General features: G+C 42.2%; 1 protein-coding gene across 3 annotated transcripts in view; it reads left to right on the forward strand.

Annotated features, from left to right (window-relative positions):
• The window catches only part of acin1a (apoptotic chromatin condensation inducer 1a), a 31,131-nt gene that overhangs the window by 6,485 nt on the left and 2,135 nt on the right, over window positions 1-22,511 (forward strand). The window contains exons 2-17 of one of the 3 annotated variants that reach the window (XM_061796509.1): window positions 2,881-2,943; window positions 3,077-3,188; window positions 3,269-3,321; window positions 3,460-6,762; window positions 7,316-7,459; window positions 7,586-7,662; window positions 15,704-15,761; window positions 16,140-16,179; window positions 18,434-18,570; window positions 18,643-18,786; window positions 18,868-19,054; window positions 20,157-20,302; window positions 20,505-20,612; window positions 20,702-20,809; window positions 22,007-22,313; window positions 22,392-22,492. In XM_061796509.1, the coding sequence (XP_061652493.1) occupies window positions 2,881-2,943; window positions 3,077-3,188; window positions 3,269-3,321; window positions 3,460-6,762; window positions 7,316-7,459; window positions 7,586-7,662; window positions 15,704-15,761; window positions 16,140-16,179; window positions 18,434-18,570; window positions 18,643-18,786; window positions 18,868-19,054; window positions 20,157-20,302; window positions 20,505-20,612; window positions 20,702-20,809; window positions 22,007-22,313; window positions 22,392-22,492 (5,088 nt within the window). The remainder of the gene's footprint in view (window positions 1-2,880; window positions 2,944-3,076; window positions 3,189-3,268; window positions 3,322-3,459; window positions 6,763-7,315; window positions 7,460-7,585; window positions 7,663-15,703; window positions 15,762-16,139; window positions 16,180-18,433; window positions 18,571-18,642; window positions 18,787-18,867; window positions 19,055-20,156; window positions 20,303-20,504; window positions 20,613-20,701; window positions 20,810-22,006; window positions 22,314-22,391; window positions 22,493-22,511) is intronic. The other 2 variants (XM_061796510.1, XM_061796511.1) reach the window with 2 other exon arrangements.

Here is a 22,511-nt window from a genome sequence, read left to right on the forward strand (position 1 = left end):
TTCCTTAACTATTAAACTATAATTTTATGATTTAATAAGTGTGGTAAAGTAGTAAGTGTACAGTGTTCACCACAGTATACACACAGAGCTGTGCATGTCCAATTTGCGATCTAGCTGTACAATGAATGAATGGCAAGCTGATTGATGTACACTCATCAATCACAGACCACAGCTCCTCGGTCAAACGTGACATCGTCTGGGATGGTGATAGTGATGCTAACTCAGAGGACGTGTTTATTTTTCACACTACTACATAACATACTGCAATAACTGTCCCTTGGTAATATTCTTGACATAATTTTCAAACTATGGAAATTCAAACAAATTGTTCTGGAAGTAGTCACTGATGGTGTACTGATACACTCTCCTGACTTTGGTGCGGGCAGCGTGGGTTCAGTTCCCACTCAGTGACGGTGTGAATGTGAGTGCGAATGGTTGTCTGTGTCTATATGTGCCCTGCGACTGACTGGCGACCAGTTCAGGGTGTCGTCTGCCTTTTGCCCGAAGTTAGCTTGCATAGGCTCCAGCGCCCTGCAACCCTAACCAGGATAAGTGGTGTTGAAAAATGGATGGGTGTTCTGGAATTGAATTTCTGTAGTTTGCCAGCTCTGCAGTCATAGCCATAAATGCAATTTTACTAATGATTGGCATCGTTTTATGCATGTTTTATTTATTAATTATTGATTGAATTATTAATGTAAAGCACTTTGTGTTGCATTTTTTTAAATATGAAAAGCGTTTACAAATTCAGCGTGATTGATAATTTCTTTGTTTTCGGCCTTAGACTCCCCAGTTTTGGTTTTCAGTTTCAGTTCATCACTATTTTAAGTGATATCCCATTCTAAATCCATATGATGTTGGACGAGATGTCCACTCAAAATCAACCCAAAGGTGTTCTGTCCGGTTGAGGGCAGGACTCTGTGCAGGCCAGTCAAGTTCATCCATACCAAATTCTCTCATCAAAGTCTTTATGAACCTTGCTTTGTGCACAGACATGTTGGAACAGGAAGGGGTAATCCACAAACTGTTTGACTGTCCAAAATCTCTTGGTATGCTGAAGCAGTCATGGTTCCTTTCCCTGGAGCTTAGGTGCTAATATTTTGGACATTTCTAACTTTGTGGGAAGTTTGGAAATGTCCCCTTCCTGTTCCAACATGATTACATCTGTGCACTACTCAATGTTCATAAAGACAGGGAAAAGAGAGTTTAATGTGGATAAACTGGACTGGCCTGCACAAGCCTGACCTCAACCCTATAGAGAACACTTTTAGATGAAATAAAGTGGAGACTGAGAGCCAAGCCTTTTCATCCAACATCTGTGTGTAACCTCACAAATGCACTTCTGGGAAAATGGTCATAAATTCCCATAAACTCACTTCTAAACCTTATGGCAAGCCTTTCCAGAAGACTTTAAGATGTTATAATTGTAGAGGGATGCCCAATGTCATATTAAAGCCTATGGATTAAGAATGGAATGTCACTTAAATAATATATCTGAGTCAAGGCAGGTGAGCGAATACTTTTGACAATATAGTGTAAGGTATCGAATCGGGACTGTATCGGCAGATACTTCAAATCAAAGACTCGGACTCTGGTGCAAAAAGTGATAAGGACATCCCTTGTCTGAGTTAATAGACAGTGAGATTTAAAAAAAAAAGTGTTTTTATTTAGTGTCTGTAAATTTATTGTTTCAACTATGTATAATACAAGTGAAAGATAGGGTATTGCATTACAAATATACCGTATTTTCAAGACCATAAGGCACACCGTATCAAAAGGCGCAGTCTCAGTTACGGGGTCTATTTCTGTATTTAACAGATACATAAGTCGCACCGTATTATTGGGCGCAGGCATGGTAAAACATACGCTATCTTTAAACATGCTAGCGTATGTTATTAAAAAGGCAGCCGCAGCAAAACTGATTTCGTTTGTACTTTATTGAAGTATTTAACAATGTACTCACGTTATTTTTTTTTATCAATCCTCCTCCACAAATCCATCAAAGTCCTCATCTTCTGTATCCGAAATGAACAGCTGGGCAATTTCGCCATCAAACATGCCGGGTTCCCTCTCGTCATTGCCGGAGTCAAGTCTCGTTGCCGGAGGGACGTTCAGCAATAATGCCGGCTTTCGTGTAAGCTTGGACAACAGTCAAAGCAGATACCTTAGCCCAGGCCTCCACTTGCGAACCATGGATTTGTTGATGTTGAATTCTCTCGCGGCTGCTCGAGTCCCATGTTCCCCCGCGTAACTGATAGCTTGCAGTTGAAACTGTGCTTCGTAAGCGTGTCTCTTCGTAGGTGCCATTTTCGGGGGTCCTTAGCCAATATATACCTACTGGGGGCGTGCCTTTAGTGTCCTCTTTCACACGCACCCTTTCCCCTTTAACGTCCGCATGCTGTCCTCAGTCACGTCTGCCCTTCCTCTATATAAGCAGCGTGTCGACAGGAAATGCTCCCAGTCAGTCAAGTGGAGCGCTCATCAAAGTCACACAACAACATTTACAGATTTTGGAACTCTGTGCACACATAAGACACGCCACGGCGCATTATAAGGCGCCCCGTCCATTTTGGAGAAAATTTAAGACTTTTAAGTGCGCCTTATGGTCGTGAAAATACGGTAGTTAAAAACGCGTGCAAATTGAAAAGTTGGACGTAGCTTTTTGACTAATTTCTTTTAAGACGTTGTACACGTATAAGTTGCAGTCTTCTGGTACATCATCCAATGCTGGTAAAAAAACAAAAAAACTAGCATACTATATAGGAGTATGTTTCCTTTTTGGAAGTCTTTCTTTCTCCTTAGATGCTTCAATTTGTCTTTGTTGCTCTTTACTCTGCAATGCGTTTAAGAATACACAACAATATCTCGTCTCAATAACAGGCTCTTATGCTGGAGAATCTGCAGAAGACCTCCACTCATGTTGGACTGCAACCAAACTCTCAGGTAAGTGTTTCAAAGCTATGTAAATTCATCCACAAGTAACTACTAACTAGTGCAATTGTCATTGTCCTAAAAACTGTATGTGACGATTGCCCAAGGACTTGCAGCCTGTTTTCATTAGCTTTTCTGGATTTAGATTGGTGAGGAAATGAGCCAGAATAGCTTCATTAAGCAGTATCTGGCTAAACAGCAGGAGCTCCTGCGGCAACGTCTGGAGAGAGAGGCACGGGAAGCACATGACACTAATGGTAAGTGGAGTTAGTTTTCCCGTGCAAATATGGTCATGATGATGCGGTTTTAATTTTTTTTACTCTGCTTTTGTAAACAGAGAAAGAGGACCACACTGATAATAACAGCACTGCATGTCCTCCACAAGCCCAGGTCAGACATTTTCCCACCATATTGTTGTTCAGTCGAATGCCTTTTAAAACCTTTCTGTGGAAATTATTCTCTAAAATATGGTTAAAAAAACGTTACTGCCAGTCAAATACAGATTCAATTCTTATTATTTTTTGTCAGGATGTGACACCTTCCTCGGCTGACCAGCACAAGCCACCTGGCCCCTCTGATGGAGAGATCCTGTTTGCTGCAGTAAATGAAGGAGAAGTTAATAGCAACCAGGAAGCTCACATGTCTGCTCCTCCTACTTCTGTATCGGTTACCATGCATGTTCCTGGGAGTGAGCACCAACCGGAGAAGAGTGCTGCGGCCAGTCACTGCCCAGTTGACAGTGACGATGATGATAGTGAGGATGGTGAGGAGGATGGTGATGATGATGATGACTGGGGCAGTAACATTCGTAGGAGAACTCCAAGACAGACAGCCAGAGGACCCTCAACTCGGGAGAGGTGTGGAGCATCTTGTCAACCCCAGCAGCAGCACCACATCCCTTCCCTTTTGTCTCCTCAACTCCGCCAACCAACCCCTCCTCCCTCCCCACCTCCAGAGTTATCATTCCCTTTGCCTGACACCCCGAAACAGAGCCCCCCGAGTCCAGATGTAGCTCCAGCAGGCCACTCACCCAGTACCTCGACCTCTGGTTCCTCCAGCAGTGATAGCCGCAGTAGCAGCCCAGAGCCACAGAGAAGTGGACTTGTGGAGCGTAAACCTGGCCCATTAACGCTTTTGGCTCGTAAAATGGAATCAGAGGGTGCTTTCTCCAGAGCCGGTTGGCATGGTGACAATGGGGAAGGTGGTAGAAAAGACAGCCGTTCACCAATAGCCTCATCATTTTGTGACACAGAACATGTTGAGGGTCTCTCATCAGCTACTGCTGCGGGCCATGTGCCAGTTTCCATGATGCCAGGCATCAACCAGGATGTCAGTGGAACACATTCAGCTCATAGTCATGTTCCTGTGAGTGTGCTTAAGACTTTGGCATTGGAAGAGAGGGAATCCGAACTAGACTCAGAAAAGGCCATTGAGCTGCAAAGAAAAGAAAGGCTAAGAAGCCTTGACCAAGAACGAGCATTGGAGGAAGAGCGGAAAAGAACTCTTGAGCGGGAACGAGAGGAAATTGAGAGATTTGAGCGTCAGCAGGCCTTCGAAAGAGAGGAACAAGAAGCTTTGGAGTTTGAAAATAAACTTGCTTTAGAAAGAGCAAGGTTGGAGAGGGAACAATCTTTGGCCAAGGAGCAGGAAGAGCGTGAGCAAACCTTGGCAAAGAGAGCTCTTGAGCTGGAGAGGCAAAAGGAACTTGAAAGGCAAAGGGTCTTGGAGCAAGAACGTCTCCAGCGGGAAAGAGAAGAGAGGGAAAGGAAAGAGAGAGAAATGGAGTTAGAAAGAGTCCAGGCTTTGGAACGGGAAATAGAGGAAAGGGAAAAGGCTCTTGAAAAAGAGAGATTAGAAAGAGAAAAAGCTTTGGAGGAAGAGAGAAAAGAAAAAGAACAGATTGAAAGAGAAAAGCTACTGGAACAGGAACGGTTGGAAAGGGAAAAATTAGAGCAAGAGAGGCTACAGAGGGCAAAAATAGAGCAAGAGAGAATAGAAAGGGAAAAAGCTTTAGAGGCAGAGAGGAAAGAAGAGAGAAAACAAGAGCGACTAGCAAGGGAGGAAGCCTTGAAGAAAGAGCGGGAAAAAGTGTTGGAAAAAGAACGGCAAGAGCGGGAAGAAGCTTTAGCGAAAGAGCAACGAGAGAGGGAGGAAACCTTGGAGAAAGAGCGATGGGAGAGGGAGGAAGCCTTGAAGAAAGAACAGCAAGAACGAGAGAAAGCTTTAGAACTAGAGCGACTAGAGAGGGAGAAAGCCTTAGAGCTTGAGCGACTAGAGAGGGAGAAAGCCTTAGAGCTTGAGCGACTAAAGAGGAAGAAAGCCTTAGAGCTTGAGCGACTCGAGAGGGAGAAAGCCTTAGAACTTGAGCGACTGGAAAAAGAAAAAGCCTTAAAGCTTGAGCGACTGGAAAAAGAATATGCCTTAGAGCAAGAGCGACTACAAAAAGAAAAAGCCTTAGAGCAAGAGCGACTTGAAAAAGAAAAAGTCTTAGCGCACGAGAAGGCCTTAGAGCTTGAGCGTATAGAAAAACAGAGAGCCTTAGAGGAAGAACGTCTGGAACAAGAGCGTCGAGAGAGAGAGCGTGTAGAGCAAGAACGCCTGGAGAAAGAGCGTCTTGAGAGAGCATGTGTAGAGCGAGAACGCTTGGAGAAAGAGCATCATGAGAGAGCACGTGTAGAACGAGAACGCCTGGAGGAAGAGCTTCTTGAGAGAGCACGTGTAGAGCAAGAGTGCTTGGAGAAAGAGCGTCTTGAGAGAGCGCGTTTAGAACAAGAATGCATGGAGAAAGAGCAAAAACGCCTGGTGAAAGAGCATCTCGAGAGAGCACGTATAGTGGAAGACCGACTGGAGAAAGAGTCCCTTGAAAGTGCGCGTGTAGAGCAAGAGCAGCTAGCCCAAAGGTTGGAGAGCGAAAGACGAGAGGAGCAAGAAAGATTAAAACTTGGTAGGAAGGAACAAAAGAGGGAGGAGGTGTCAGCTGTAGCTCTTGAAATCAAGAGGATCGAGGGGAAAATAGCAATGGAAAAGGCAAGTGAACAGGAAATTTTAGAGAAGAAAACAGCCAAGGGGTTAGACACTGAACTCCCGCCATCTAAATGTGGTAGTGAGCTTGGTCTTACCCCTTCGGCTCCCCCCCTTTCCACAGGACCAGATAGAAAAACAGAGGTAGGAGTCCAGGAATATGCCAAGGCTCCAATGCCACACAGTGAATCCCAAGCAGCAGAATCAAGGTCATCACGGTCATCTCCGCAGTCATCATTGAAGAAATTCCGGTTCTTGAGTGACCGCCCTATTCAGGCTCAGTCTACCACATCCATGGACATCAAATGGCCTCATACCTTCTCCGATACACCCCAGCCCCAGGTATCACTTTTCTCCTCCTCAACCAGTTTTGGAGAACAGCAGGAAGGTAAAACCTCTGCTGAACAGGAACGCCATATAAAACAGGAAGTTGGTGTTAAAACACTGGATCAGGTGGGCAGCCGTTCTGAGAAAGAGTCTGCTTTTAATACAAAAACAAGTTCCAAAGAAGTTTTCACAAATCAAGTATTAAAAGACAATGCGAAAGGGGATTCAGTGATGCACGATGAGCCTGCCAAGGAAACCACCAAGAAATTGAAAGATGTAGATAAAGACAAACTTCCTTCAAGCCCAGTAAATGCTGTACAGTGGCAGGGAAGAGATGGAAAGAGGGAAGACAAAAAAACAAGAAAACATTCATCCTCTAATGACTCTTCTTCCTCTGACTCTGATTCTGGGTCCTCATCATCCCGGTCTTCTTCCTCATCTTCCTCTTCTCTTGAGAAAATCTCAACTTCAAGAAATAAAAGGGTAGGCGATCCAAATGGAACCATTTTTCTCGTCATTTAAACAGTCAGTTTGCATTATGGTCCCTTGGGTTCAGCATTATTTTACCGATTATCAATTTCAGTTTGTTTTGTTCCATATAAACTAGTGATATTGCATGAAAACCCAATATTTCTGGTCCTAGTTAATTAAAGTAGTGTGATTTTGCAGGTTTAAACTAATGGATGACATGGACTGTATTGAAATGTTCTCATGGTCCAGTCATATTTTTCTGTGGTCGACTGGGAGCAGAGCTTGTTGCTAAAGCTTGATGAATACACTGCTGGCTTGTTTGAGTCATGTTGAGTGCTTCAGAAACTAATAAGAACCAATTTAGAGTTTTAAAAGGCCATACCTTCTCCCAACCAAACAACAGTGGTATCATTACACTGGATTTAGCCTTGGAAAATGTGACTTACCTTTGTGATTTAGATTTTGGGTCCAGCATAGATGATTAAACTAGTCTTAACTGCATTTACGGGACTGTACAGGTAGGAAAGGTGGCCCCTAAGTCAATTTACCTGCTGCTTTCTTTTAGGAAGGAAAACCAGACATAAATGCTTCACCACAGTGTAGAGTGACTGCTGTGACTCAAGATGTCGGGATAAAGGCCTCCCCTTACAAACGAGAGAGATCTGTGGAGAAGACATGCACAGTAGATGCTGAACCTAGTCAGGCCAAGGTTAGTGCTTCTAATTCTTGAAATTCATTGCTATTACTTTTAAATGATATTTTCCTCCAATGAAGGGTTCTACATATCGAATGGCTGGCTTTACATTAAACATTTTGGTGCCTCTTAATATCCCAGAAACCATTTCTTGAAACACCACCTGGAGAGACGAAAAGGAAAGACAGCAAAGGATTGGAGGAAAAGGATGAAAAAAGGTCTGCTTTTTTAAATCTATCCATAACTTTTTGTCTGTCTGTCCAACCAATCAATCAATCAATTAGTTTCTTCATTAGGGGTGGAAAGGTTTTTGAAAACTGTCCAAACGGTTCGGTCTATGTGTCCTTGTTGGTTCGTAGGCACGTAAATTTTTTTCCACATATACTAATGTGGCGAAGCAGCGAACAGTAGCGCCAATGCAAGCTAAGATGGCGGCGTGCAAGGGTTGTGGCGGCACGTATAGCGATTGGCCCAGCGCCTTATCAGTCAGTCCCTGTTCCACACGCTGATTGGCTCGCCCCTCCTTGTATGGCTTAACAAACAACAGCCATTCTGCATGATTTTGTCGTTCTGATTGAGGCTGCCGTTTACACCGTTTCCCTTGTTAAGTTGGTGGCGACGTTGTGCTGCCGTCATGTGTATGTCCACCGATTTCAAACTGAAAATATATAAAGTCTCGTGGTGGAACTTTAACGTGTTCATCCATCCATCCATCCTCAACACCACTTATCCAAGTTAGGGTCGTGGGGTGCTGGAGCCTATCCCAGCTGACTTCGGGCGAAAGGCGGACTACACCCTGAACTGGTCACAGGGCACATATTGACACGGACAACCATTCGCACTCACATTCACACTGTCACTGAGTAGGAACTGAACCCACGCCGCATGCACCAAAGTCAGGCGAGTGTACCACTACACCATCCTGTAACTCAACGTGTTAATCACAATTAATGAATCATAAAAAAATTAGTGCGTGAAAAATATTTACGCATTTTAATTGCAGTTTGCTTTCCAAACAAATGTCGAACGTTTGTCTCTTAGTGCACGATTTCCCGGTACACCGATTACACCGACGCACAGGACAGACGTCTTGGCTAACAATATCTCCATAGATATGAATGAGTAGATACGCCAGCGCAATGAAGCAGTCACAATCTAAATGCAAAGCATGTCGAAGCAAGCACAGAGAAAGCTGGAGCTGTTAGCGCTGGCAGTTACGGTACAAGTTGCAAGAGTTGTCAGCCAACCAAACTCGTGGAAGTGACCGGATTCTGGACCAAATCTAATAACTCAACTCACAATCACAAATTCACGTGCAAAGTGGATTGCTCTGGACTGTAGACCACAAGTAGTTGTAGAAGACAAATGATTAGAAAATGTGATACAGATTGCGACATGCGCTACAAGTTTTCAGCTGCCATGCAGAAAGTCTATTTCAGGCAAATTTCAACAAATTTATAACACCGAAAACCAAGCAAAATTGGATGCACTGCATAAAGCTCAATATGTTGCTCTGACTGGGATCATTGGCCCTCCGTTAGAATACAAATTAATGTCGGCGTCACTGCGCACATAGCTGATGTCACAGACAGAACATGGCATCTGCAATATTTTGCCCTGGCTGTGCAGAAGGCAATTACCAGACACTACAGTGCTGTGAAAAAGTATTGCACCCCCTCCTCAAAATCTCAAATCTACACATTAAGATCATCAAACAAATGTAAATAGACAATATATTTAACCCGTGAGCTTAAAATGCTGTTTTTAAATGGTGATTTTATTTATTAAGGCAAATTTTTTTTTAAATTACCTGGCCCTGTGTGGTAAAAGGAATGGCCCCCTAAACCTAATAACTGATAAGGCCACCCTCAGCAGCAACAACTGAAATAAAGTGTCTTCTATAATTAGCAATGAGTCTTTCAAATCTCTTTGGAGATATTTCGGCCCACTCTTCCTTTGATACTTGTTTGAATTCAGCAAAAAATGGAGCGTTTTCGAGCATGAATGGCATTTTTAAGATCATGCCACTGCATTTCAATCGGGTTCAAGTCTGGACTTTGACTAGGCCACTCCAAAACCACCTTGCTTTTTTAAGCCATTCAGAAGTGGTCTTTCTGGTGTTTTGGATCGTTATCCTGCTGCAGAACCCAAGTTTTCTTCGGTTTAAGATCACAAACTGACGGCTGAACATTCTCCTTCAGGTTTTTGTATTAAAGAGCAGAATTCATTGTTCCATCAATCACAGCAAGCTGTTCAGGTCCTGAATGTGCAGGCCAAGACCTTCACACTACCACCACTGTTTGACTGTTGGTATGATGTTCTTTTTCTGAAATGCTGTGCTACATTTACGTCAGATGTAACGAGACGCACACCTTCCAAAAATATACAAGACATAATTGATTTCCCGAATAGTCGTGAACTGAACCATACCAAAAACCGTGACCGCAAAAGATTTGAACCAAACCATGGATTTTGTGAACTGTTGACCCATTGTGTGAATTTGTATTCAGCCCCCCTGCGTCAGTACTTTTAACTTACCTTTTGATGCAATTGCAGTAAGTCACATCTCGACTAGGGATCAGGGTTGCCACAGTTACGTTGAAAAAGTCACTGAGTTACTTTACTGATTACTTGAGCTAAAAAGTAACTTAGTTACTTTACTGATGACTTGATTTCAAAAGTAACTAAGTTAGAAAAAAGTAACTTTTTAGTTACTTTCAGCAGCTGCCAAATGGTAGGAATATCACTTACCCACAGTGCAAAAAAAAGCTTTAACTTAAAAGGGAAAAAAATAAAATAATTAAAAGTTACCTGGTCCTGTGTGGAAAAAAACAATGCCCCCCTCAGCCTAATAACTGGTTGGGCCACCCTCAGCAGCATTAACTGAAATCAAGCGTTTTCTATAACTGGCAATGAGTCTTTCAAAGCTCTGTGGAGGTATTTTGGCCAACTCTACTTTGCAGAATTGTTTAAATTCAGCAAAAATTAAGGGTTTTCTAGCAGGAACGGCCTTTATAATAAGGTCATGCAACTGGATTAACATTCTCCTTCAGGATTTTCTGTTAAAGAGCAGAATTAATGGTTCCATCAATCACAGCAAGTTGTCCAGGTCCTGAAGGAGCAAATCAGCCCAAGACCCATCACACTACCACCACCATGTTTGACTGTTGGTTTGATGTTCTTTTTCTGAAGTGCTGTGCTACATTTACGCCAGATGTAACAAGGCACACACCTTTCAAAAAGCTCAACTTTCATCTCGTCAGTCCATACAATATTCTCCCAAAGGTCTTTGGAATCATTCAGATGTTTTTTTGTAAAAGTAAGACGAGGCTTTATGTTCTTTATAGTCAGCAATGATTTTCGCCTTGGAACTCTGCCATAAATGCCATTTTTTTCCCAGTCCTTTCCTTATTGTTGTCATTAACACTGATCTTAACTGAGACAAGGGAGGCCAGCAGTTCTTTAGTATTTGTTCCGAGTTCTTTTGTGGTCTCCTGTATGAGGGATTGCTGTTCTCTTGGGGTAAACGCTGAAGTCCGGCCACTCCTGAGTAGGATTGGGCATCGTTTGAATTTGAGCAGTTCCGATTCCGGTTCCTTAGTTCGATTCCGGTTCCAAACGATTCTTCGTTCTGATTCTTTTAGGGGGCTGGGTCAAAAAGGTTTGCATCGTTTTAAATAAAGGGTGTCCCAATTATGAACATGCATGCATTTTCTTAGCAGCCTGCAGTATAAACTAAAATGAACATTTGACTCGGGGTTCTTTATAATCAGTATCAATATCAAACCTATGAAATAAAAGGCAATGTGTGCGGAAGTAACCCAACTGACTTAATCTTCATTAATTATTGTTTCGGCTAAAAGTTAAATATAGCATTGTTAAAAGTTATTTTCGACTGTTTTATCTTGTCAAATGGTTTATATATGCAAGTTATAACTTGACTTCCTGTTTTATGCATGTAGCCTTTTATTTTGAAGGGTTCGCACCGGAACCCAGCATTTTGGCATGAAAAATTTTCACGACACCGGTAAAAACGAAAGTAAAATAAAAAAATAAAAAATGGAACCAAATGCTCTGCAAAACGTTGATTCCTTTACCTACCCACCGATGAGACGCAAGGTTAGTAGTTTGTGATACTGTGAGATAAACTTTTTTCTGAATTTTGTTCCAATTCATTGTGATGTATAGTTGCTAGTTTGACCTTTTGGTGAAGTTTTATTTCAATGGTAAGATTGTGACGAAACTGTTTATACTTTCTTTCCAGTACCTTTCCAGTATGGTAATTTATATTTTATTTTTGTATCCGTCATCAGGTCTTAAATTGGTTTGAAGACTAAAATAAACGGTAAAAACCGTCAATGCAAGAGTGCAACCCACCGTTCAACTTGTTAGGTGCCGCAATGTTGGCATAGACGTATTTTACTGTTTCACTCACCCAATTTACTTGACTGAAGTTCCGCGCGGTGTAGGCTGAGGCTCAGACCGGGAGGGAACACGTCAGACTTTGTACACATCGTGAAAGCCTCCTTTGCACAATATAATCTTAATCCAAGTGTTGCACTGAGATCACTGTTCATTTATTTTACACACACTTTTGTTGGCCACTGCTGCCGTTGTGCACAAGCACGCCTTTGTGCGTGTTCTTCTTCGTTGGTTTTCACCACTTCTTCTTCAAGGTCTGTGGACTGCTAGCATCGAAACTGGGAACCGAAATGTTTTAATTTGAACGATTCCGGGGGAACCGAAATGTTAGCCCCGCTTCCAATCGGTTCTTGATTCTCGATGCCAAACGTTAATTCTGACAAGGTTGACCACTGTTCCGTGTTTTTCTCCATGGGAGGTTTTTTGTAACCCTTTCCATACTGATAGATACTTTATTTCTCGACTGTTCTGGAATTTCTTTGGATCGTGTGTGTCATTTTGTTCTTGTTTTGTTACAGGCTACTGCAGGTGGCAGTTCTCGCGATGCTATCGAAAGAGTTCGGTTTGGAGAGGCAGAGGAGTTTTTTTTTAATATATATATATAATACGGGAGATTTACGGGACAATACTAGGCTTTACACGATCAGGATTTTTGGGGCCGATCAGCGAGTTTAGCGAGCGGTATCGTATTAAAAATATGTGAACATACCTCAAGTAAGCCTTAAACGAACGTCCTCTCCCGAGCATCGGAGACCACCAATACACGTTTCCCCCCCCCCCCCCATTTTGTTCTTATAAACACACAGCGCGATCCATTGTTGTTGTCATCTCCATGGTAACGAGTGTATCAGGTCGCATTTAAGTTGACAAGATGAAGCCCAGTGATTGTAACAAACGGGATGCGGTGGTATTGGAATATAAGATTTTTATTGCAGTAGTCTGACATAGTGTGAGACCAAATTTGTCTTGTAGTCTGATCCGGCCGGGCATTAGATGTTCTCTCAGACGTGTTGTCTGTCCCAAGATAACTTTATTGGTGGTCAGATATTTACAGTACTACGTCAAAAGACATGCGACGTGGGGTAAATGCCTTTTGCGGAGTTGATCGGATCGGAGAATTATGACATTAAAACCGATCATCATAAAATGCTAATTATCGGCCAATACCGATCAGATTGGTGTACATTCTAGCCAATACTAATCTGGGAGGCCGGCGGGACAGATTGGTAAAATTTGTTTCTGTCCTTGCCAAAACGGGACACTTGACAACTATGCTCATGTGTGTTCTAACAAACCGAGGTCTTCACAGAACAGATGTATTTATGATGAGATTAAATTACACACGGGTGGAGTCTGTTCATTACACAGAGTACAGGGGGCTGTACAGTACTATATTATCTTAAAATTTTGGAAACCGTGAATAATTTTCATTCCACTTCAAAATTATATGCTACTCTTGGTCTAGCCCACAAAATCTCAACAAAATACATTCAAGTTTGTGATTGTAAGGTCACAAAATGTGAAAAAGTTCAAGTGGTCTGAATACTTTTTTATTTATCTGCCTTGGCAACTAGATCTCATCTTTTTTTGTAGTTTTTTTTGCTCTTCTTCCTTGTGAGGGGCTACAAGGAAACCGCATTAATGATGCCAATTGGCTGCACGAGAGTAAAATTTTATTGTAAGCCAATTGGAGGTAGAGTTGGGCGGGTGCTGTTGACATACAAATGAAAGCAAGCATCGTCGCACACTCAATGACATGAGTAAAGGATCTACAACAGGAATGACAAACCTAATGCAGCCGTCTTTAACTGGAAGTATAGCCATCACTTTTCTGTTTATGAAATTGAAATGAAATTATTTATAGCATTAAATGCACATTACGCACTGGACGAAAGTGCTTCTCCAACTTGATGTCAACGAATTAACGACCCGCTCCGCGAAATGAACACTGAAGATCAAAACGACAGAAACTTAATTTTTCGGCCCCACACGTTTTGTCTCAGACCGAGCTTAACAGGCTAGTAGCCAGGTATGTTGTAGAGGACATGCTGCGGTTATCAACACTTGAGTCGGACTCATTCAAAGTACTTATTGCCAAAATACCAGTCAGAGTAGGGGTAGACATGCTATGTAAACAAAAGGTCTCGTCATACATGGACGCTCATTAAGGTGCAATAAATTTCAAAAGTTCCAAAACATTATTTTTATTGATCCACTTTATAAACATCCAGCCAGCCAGCCATTCTTTGTCCTCACCAGGGTCACGGGTGTGCTGACTTTGGGCGAGAGGCAAGGTACACCCTGAACTGGTCGCCAGCCAATCGTAGGGCACATGTAGACAACCAACCATTCACACTAATATTCACACCTACGGACAATTTGGAGTCTTCAATTAACCTACCGTGCATGTTTTTGGGATGTGGGAGGAAACCCACGCAGGCACGGGAAGAACATGCAAACTCCACCCGAATTTAGGCGGATGTCGTCCACCTCTATATAAAGAAACAACAACAAAAAATAATGTAATTATTATCGACAATAATACATAACATTTGATTCGTGGCTAGACTCACCACTACATTCAAATATATTTATGTACTGTGCATGGTTTCAGTTGAAATTTTTTTGTGATAACTTAAGTGTCCATTTCATTAAAGACATTTTTAGATTTATCCTACATAATTGAACATGCACATACATTTTAAGTCTTTTAAAGAAGAGTGCAGGTGTGGTCCAAATTCTTGTGCATTTAAAATGTACATTACTTGAAAGTATTGCAATAGTTGCGTTCCCTGGCTACTAGTTACTTTTGGGTAGAAGTAACAGTGACTTAATTACTTTTTTGAAGTCACATTTCCAACACTGGTTATGTGGGAAGGCAGTATAGCTAATACAAAACCGTGCCAGGTCCATGGTGAAGGATTTCCTATCAGGCGATAGTCGTGGCTGCCTTGAAGCCAACATGTGGGTCCTGATTCATAATATTCTTTTTCTTCCCTTGCGACAGACTATGGCACCTTCGATGCTATTTCACACCCGCTGTAATATTTGATGTTTCGAAGCTAAAATAGAGAAGCCAAATGGCAGGCGAAGCCGTCGTCCCCGATACGTTACCCCTGTCCGCCGAAGCAGCCATAAATGGTTTGGGAGAAGAGTAACCTGTGGTTGGAGGAAGGTATGACGGAGGGAGAGCGGGAGCTTAGCTCGCTGCGGCACTCCGCCTGCTCGCAGCGGTTGACGCCGCACTTTGTCTTGCGTTCGCTGCAAAGTTGGATTAGCCTTTACTACTGTGTTGCCTTGAGGTGACACCAGCATGGGGGGGGTGGCAGGGGGCAGAGCGGTCTGCTCGTTGTGCGTCACCGCGATGGAACGTTTCGTCTCGGCCGGGGCGGACACACAGCCGGGCCAGAGGCGGACTGCGGATGCATTACTATGCTTCTCATTTCCACTCTGTTGCGCGTTGTATTTTTGGTTAATGTCTCTCATTTCTAGCCCCCGTTGAGTCGTATGGAGGGCATCGGTAATATTATTATTTACTTTAGTGTTACATAATGCTAATACAGGTTATTTACTAGCTTTAAATGAACATACTTCCCGTGTCTGCAAGGTCAACCTGTTTATTATTATTATATATAAATAAAAAAAGTTCAGTCATAAAATTCAGTATAACAATTTTTTTTGCAAGAATTTGCTGTAATTCCCTATATATATATATATATATATATATATATATATATATTTAATTTGGGATATTAATGTACAATTGTACTTGCTAACCAACCATGCAATTGTGTGTTTTTCCTCTTTTCCTGCTGATGTGAACGTAACACAATGAAGGCAGGGGATTGAGTCTGCTATGGAAGATTCAGAGAAGATTCTGGAGGCCAGCGAAGAGGTAAGGCATCTGTGTGCACCCTTGTATTTTCTAAATACAATGTTAAACACAATGCACTTTCCCTTCAGAGGGATACTTTAGGCAACAAAGGCTGCCCAATTTTCATTTAAAGTGTGTGTGATGCAGTGCTTGTATTGGATCTCCCAAAATGACCTGTTTATGTACAACATGTATAGTCAGAACAAATTATTGTTATTTTTACAACGACTGGCAAGAAACAACACACAGCTCCATGACATCTGTGGCTTGAAATTTGCTCATCAGTTATCATTCACTGGGGTTCTGCTGTCTATCATCTGCTTGCACTTTTAAACCCGTTGTCAAGCATTTGTGTTCACTGTGCCTCCTTTAAATGTTGGGTTACTTCCTGTGTTGCAGGCACACAAGGCCTGCGCAGCACGTAAGATCTCTCTCAGCAGTGAGTAAACAGTCTATTTATATCTTTCTCATGTATTCATTTGTTTTTATTACACTGATTCGATTACAAGCATTCAATTTACACTGCTGCAGACCTGGTGGGCCTTGAGTCCCCAATTTTAGGACATGTAACTTGGCTCAAACTTGACATGCTTGACTTTGACTTGAACTACATGACGTGACTATTCACTGTTTGTAGTTGAAAATCTGAATTTTCAAGATAGTGTGCCTTTTTTTTTTTTTTTTCTCAAGTATTTTTTTATGCAACCAACTGCATGTCATGATGCAAAGTGCAGAGGACACCAAGACTAGGCTACAGTACCGTGTTGTGCCCAGAGCACCAAAGATCATAACATTTGGATTCAAGGATTATGGTTTTGATAAAATGGAAAAAGAGAATGGCAACATGCAAGTGTTGCTGACTCAAAGATAAGAGACATAACTGACATCTAACTTCACTATGATACCCACAGAGACAAGGAAGTTATGTTAGCGTCTCAATTGAGCTCAACGATAGCTGGTCAAACATGAACGCGTAAGAGTCATGACAGTTATGCATTGAATTGAAAAGACAATTAGGTGATTGATAATGCTGATACTGGTTTGAGACATAAAAAAAAAAAATGTAATCTTAATCTTTAATTTACCTGGCACTCCCACCTATAGTTTGATTTATCTGGCCTAAATCTGTCGATGTTTCAGGGTCTGAAATACTCCAAATATTTTTGCATACCATTTATTGCTATGCAAAATTATTTTTGAGGATTTTTTTTTTGTATAGCAAGTGCTGAGATTTGTGTAGCAATTTTTCAGAACAGTTTTTGGGCGCTAATTTGAATAGAAGTTCCACTATGTACAAGTTGCTGTCTAGTTTTATGCATTTCTACCCTAAATTTTAAAGCACTTTACTCCATATATAGAGGTGTATTTTGACCTAATGAACAAGTAATGTTATTTATAGAGAGAATAAGTTAATGTTCTTGTTTTGGCGTTATTACGGCCCACAGTAATCGTTTTGAGTTTATTAAAGAGTTTGTTGATTACTCACTGCTTGTTCTGATTTCTGCCTGCGACGCAACACTAACTAACTTCAGAGGTGAAGTCAACTGATTGAATTGAAACGTGCTAAATGTATGAAAGGGGTTTCTAGTTTGAGGAATGTACTTTTTTTTTTTTACAGATTTCTTTTCTTGCATGCTATTGATGATATATGTATATTTCCTGTATCCACTATTGCTACTGAAACATTGACGTTCCCTAACATTTGACAGCTCCGCTTTTGACCAATCAGTGTTTGCTTTTCGATTTACCTCTGCTGTCCACAGCAGTTGCCACGCAGTTTTCATTTCTGTTATCAATCCACGGTCTTTTTGTCAAGTTATGAGAAATAAATAGTTCAAACGTTTTGTTACTTATCGCTAAGAAAAAGGTTTTATTTGTCTGTCAGACGAGTGTGCCACTACACCATCAGTGACCCCAAAAACATAATAAATGAATAAAAACAATAAAATGACATGTTTAAAATCATGCATCGCAAATTTAGCGATGGAAATTGAGGAATGTATCGCTAAAGACCTCATTTTAGGTCACATTTTGCGATGCGATCCCGGGTACTTCGGACCCTGTGTTTGTAAACAATATTTATATGGTCAATCTGTCAGGCTACATTACACAAGCAAATAGCCGAGTCCACTTGAAAAGCACAACTCCAGAAAATGATCTTCATCCATGCAGTGGAAAGTTGTGCCGCTATCAGACGTCTAAACAAAAGGCAGCAAATATTAAGTATGTGTGTGAATATGTGATAACTGCGAACATGCTAAAATAAAGATATTCCCATTAGGTAAACTGTCTAATCTTCTTCTATACTACCTGTAGTTAAGTTTAAGGTAAAATTTGATACACGTGTAGGTTGTAGCAGACAATGGTCTGATTGCTTTTACATCAAAAGCAAACTGCGCTGGTTTGCGTTTTGACATGTAACCACCTAGAACAGGTCTGAGACTGGTTCGTTCGGTCCACACTAGATTGGGTTGTGCTGTGTTCGTTCCTGTCCACTTGTACTGCACTAAGGTGGGAAACAAGCAAGAGTTAGATTAAAACTGATTTAAAGGAACTAGTATGGAAGCACCCTTTGTCTTGGTCTGTGAACCCTCATTTGAAAATGTCTTTGGCAATCCCGTTACTTGAATCAAAAATACAGTAAAATAAGTTCTGTAATCATTTCTGTGCTTCATTTGTTGTTGCAATGGCAGGCAGTAAGTCCTCTCCAGGCAGTACAGATGGTGATCAGGAATCTGGGTCTGCAGGTGGTCGCAAGAGGAGGTGGGGTTCCAGCACTGCGGTCACTGCCAAGAAACCTTCCATCAGCCTCACCACCGATTCACTCAAGGTATTACCAGCGTACTGTGACTGACATTCTTGTCTTGGCTGAAAAAACGCTAACAAAATGTTTTGTCACCAGTCGCTGATCCCAGACATCCGGCCGTGTGCAGGCCAAGATGCGGTTCTGGACCTGCACCCCGAGGAAGTTGTTCTGTCCGCTGCGGAGGATGAAGATCAGGAGCACTCCGAGCAGGACCTTCAGATCCGACGCACCGTCACCCAAGTAGGGTATACAGCTACTTGAAAGTGTGGCTTTTGCTGCTTGCCTGAATGAAGGCAAACTGACGTAATCTCTCAATTGTAGGTGGTTTCCTCAGACAGCCAAGAGAATGAACAGAAGCAGACAAAGAGGAGGAAATGTGAGGACGCCATGGAGGATAACGACATTCAGGCAGACCAAAATAGGACGGAACCTCTGCCAGAGAAACCTGTGGAAGAAATGGAAACCCAGTCACCATCCCATCCCAGCCAAGATGTAGAAATCAGCACTGGTAATATATATTTCATAAAATATCATATGTCTTTTTCTTTTCATTTTTGTTCTGATGTTAAATAACACAAAGCTGTCAAATGTTACGGAATGTCCGTATTTTGTTGCGGAAATCACGGAGCGTTGACTCGTTACGGCCGTAACACAGATCGTTCCGGATATTGGGGTGGGGGGGGGGAAATCCAGCGTCCGACATTACCGGCGCGTCCACATCGAACTGCTGCTTGATGCACCTTATTTTATTACGGGCGAAAGTTTTCTTTTTTTTTTTTTTTCCAAAGTTTTCTTTGCGTCCAGTCCAATAAACTATACTTCTTACTTAGGCGAGAGGCGGGGTAGACCCTAAACTGGTCGCCAGCCAATCGCAGGGTACCTAGAAACAAACAACCATTCCATTCGGACTGACAATCACACCTAACGGGCAATTTAGAGGCTTCAATCAACCTACCATGCATGTTTTTGGGATGTGGTAGGAAACCGGAGTACCCGGAGAAAACCTACGCAGGCACGGGGAGAACATGCAAACTCCACACAGGTGAAGCCAGATTTGGAACCGGGACCTTAGAATTGTAAGGCAGATGTTGTAAGCAATTATATTTATATTATTATTAATAAATGTTTGTAAAATAAATAGCATGCAAGACATGTACAAGAAGTACATTGCACAAAATAGAAACCAAAGCTATTGTTCATACATAAACTCAATTCAATCGATCAGCAATTTTATTTATTTGTTTGCAAAATACAGCGCTGAGTTTAATTTTGACGTTTCATATCTGCTTAATCTGATTTAATAGACGTAACAGGGTTGAAAACAGAATTGGCAAAGGGGAATTCATCCATAAAGAGAGATTTTTCATGACGGCACATCGAAATCTCATATGCTGGTACTTTGATTCAGTAATCCATCCATCAATTTTCAACACCACTTATCCAATGCAACAGCAGCCACTGGCGGCGACCGCGCCACTGAATAAGACGGCTTTTATCAGTCCAGTTTTTTTCGATATCTGACCTATCCATGTGACTTGTGAATTTTTTTTCCAATATCAGTCTGATTATCGGTCCCGATAGTTACCATGCCCATACCCTCCCTCTCTTAGTGGCCCCAGCCAACATCCTCATTCGTCGCTCCATCAGTCAGCAAAAAACGGCCGTTTCCATCACCATTGACGACCCCGTGCGCCCCGCCCGACAACCGTCTCCTGCACGGGGCAAAGTTTCCAGCATTGTTCACATCAGCAACCTGGTGAGAAAACAAATGTTTAATCAGTCAACAGGATTTCAAATGTGTCCAGCTTTTATATAGTTTTGAAATGTTTAGTCTTGCATCTTTTCTTATGTAAAACTTACTCTTCATGGTACAAGATCATCACGGTGAACTTTTTTAAGTTACCAAATGGTTGGAATGCAATGTATTATTTACTCTGTTATGCATGTATGTTGTTAAGGTGAGGCCGTTTACTCTCGGGCAACTGAAAGAATTGTTGGGCAGAACTGGCACCCTGGTGGAGGACGGCTTCTGGATTGACAAAATCAAATCTCACTGCTACGTTACTGTGAGTAATTTTGAATCATTTGTGATCTTCACTGAAGAACTGCTGGAGGTCTTTCAATGAGAGTAAACTCGGCACCTCGCTCTGTCTAGTACTCAAGGTCAGAGGAGGCGGTTGCTACACGGGATGCTCTGCATGGAGTCAAGTGGCCTCAGAGTAACCCAAAAGTTCTTAACGTAGACTTTTGCCAGCAGGATGAGGTAATCCTTACAGAGTCTTTTTGTGGGTTAAACATATACAGTGGGTACGGAAAGTATTCAGAGCCCCTTAAATTGGTCACTCTGTTATATTGCAGCCATTTTCTAAAATCATTTAAGTTCATTTTTTTCCCTCATTAATAAACACACAGCACACCACATTGACAGAAAAAAATCGAATTGTTGAAGTGTTTTCAGATTTATTAAAAAAGAAAAACTGAAATATCACACAGCCATAAGTATTCAGACCCTTTGCTCAGTATTTAGTAGAAGCGCCTTTTTGAGCTAATACTTATATTTTAGCTGTGTGCTTAGGGGGTCATTGTCTTGTTGGAAAGTGAACCTTCGGCCCGGTCTGAGATCCAGAGCACTCTGGAGAAGGTTTTCGTCCAGGATCTCCCTGTACTTGGCCGCATTCATCTTTTCTTCGATTGCAACCAGTCTCCCCGTCCCTGCAGCTGAAAAACACCCCTGCAGCATGATGCTGCCACCACCATGCTTCACTGTTGGGACTGTATTGGGCAGGTGATCAGAATCAGAATCATCTTTATTTGTATGTATGTCCAAAAAACACACAAGGTATTTGTCTCCGGTAGTTGGAGCTGTTCTAGTACGACAACAGACAGTCAATTGACAGAGAACACTGGCAGAGCCACTGAGCAATAAAGGGTTGCTAGTTATCTGGTAATGCCGGTACATTATTATTATTTATTTATTAATTTTATTTTTTTGACAATTGTGCAAAAGATGCAGAGTCCTCTAGCACTAAAGACTAATATTGCAATAAGCCGATGCAATGACCATCGGTCGTCCCAAACGTCTTCCATTTCAGGGTTATGGAGGCCACTGTGCTCTTAGGAACCTTAAGTGCAGCAGAAATGTTTTTGTAACCTTGGCCAGATCTGTGCCTTGCCACAATTCTGTTTCTGAGCTCTTCAGGCAGTTCCTTTGACCTCATGGTTCCCATTTGCTCTGACATGCACTGGGAGCTGTAAAGTCTTCTATAAAAAAGTGTGTAGGTTTCCTAATCAAGTCCAATCAGTATAATCAACCACTGCTGGACTCCAATGATGGCGTAGAACCATCTCAAGGATGATCATCTTAAATGATTTTAACAAGTGGCTAAAAATGTAAGGGGGTCTGAATACTTTCCGTACCACTGTAAAACCTTGTTAGCCTGACAATGCCTGTGCTTTGAAGCTGGACTTCCACAAAGGATTGGGCACAGCAGGAAAACCTGGAACAGAGGAGCAGTGGCATGCTTCCAACCGTTTTCAAGCACCAGGGCTGCCTTCCCTCCTTCCCAAGCGAGACCAGTGGGCCGAACGGGAACGGGAAATGGAGCGCAGGGAGAAGGCGCGCTCTGAGCGGGAGTGGGACCGCGACAAGGTCCGGGACTTTGGCAAAGTCGGAAATGATGGGGAGGGAGGTCCCCGGAGGTCACGCTCGAGGGAGAGACGACGCAAGGAGAGGGGAAAGAGCAAAGAGAAGAAGACTGAAAAGAAAGGTAAACAACCGCGAGACATGATAACACAGTATTCACGTTAGAGGCAAGGGAGACATTTTGTACTGTCTGCTTGTGCAGAGAAAGCAGCTGAAGAACCCCCTGCAAAGCTTCTTGATGACCTGTTTCGGAAAACTAAAGCCGCTCCTTGCATCTACTGGCTTCCACTTACAGATGAACAGGTACAACTAATCAGGTTCT

The sequence above is a fragment of the Phyllopteryx taeniolatus genome, chromosome 14, assembly GCF_024500385.1.
Source record: "Phyllopteryx taeniolatus isolate TA_2022b chromosome 14, UOR_Ptae_1.2, whole genome shotgun sequence".
NCBI classification, from domain to species: domain Eukaryota; kingdom Metazoa; phylum Chordata; class Actinopteri; order Syngnathiformes; family Syngnathidae; genus Phyllopteryx; species Phyllopteryx taeniolatus.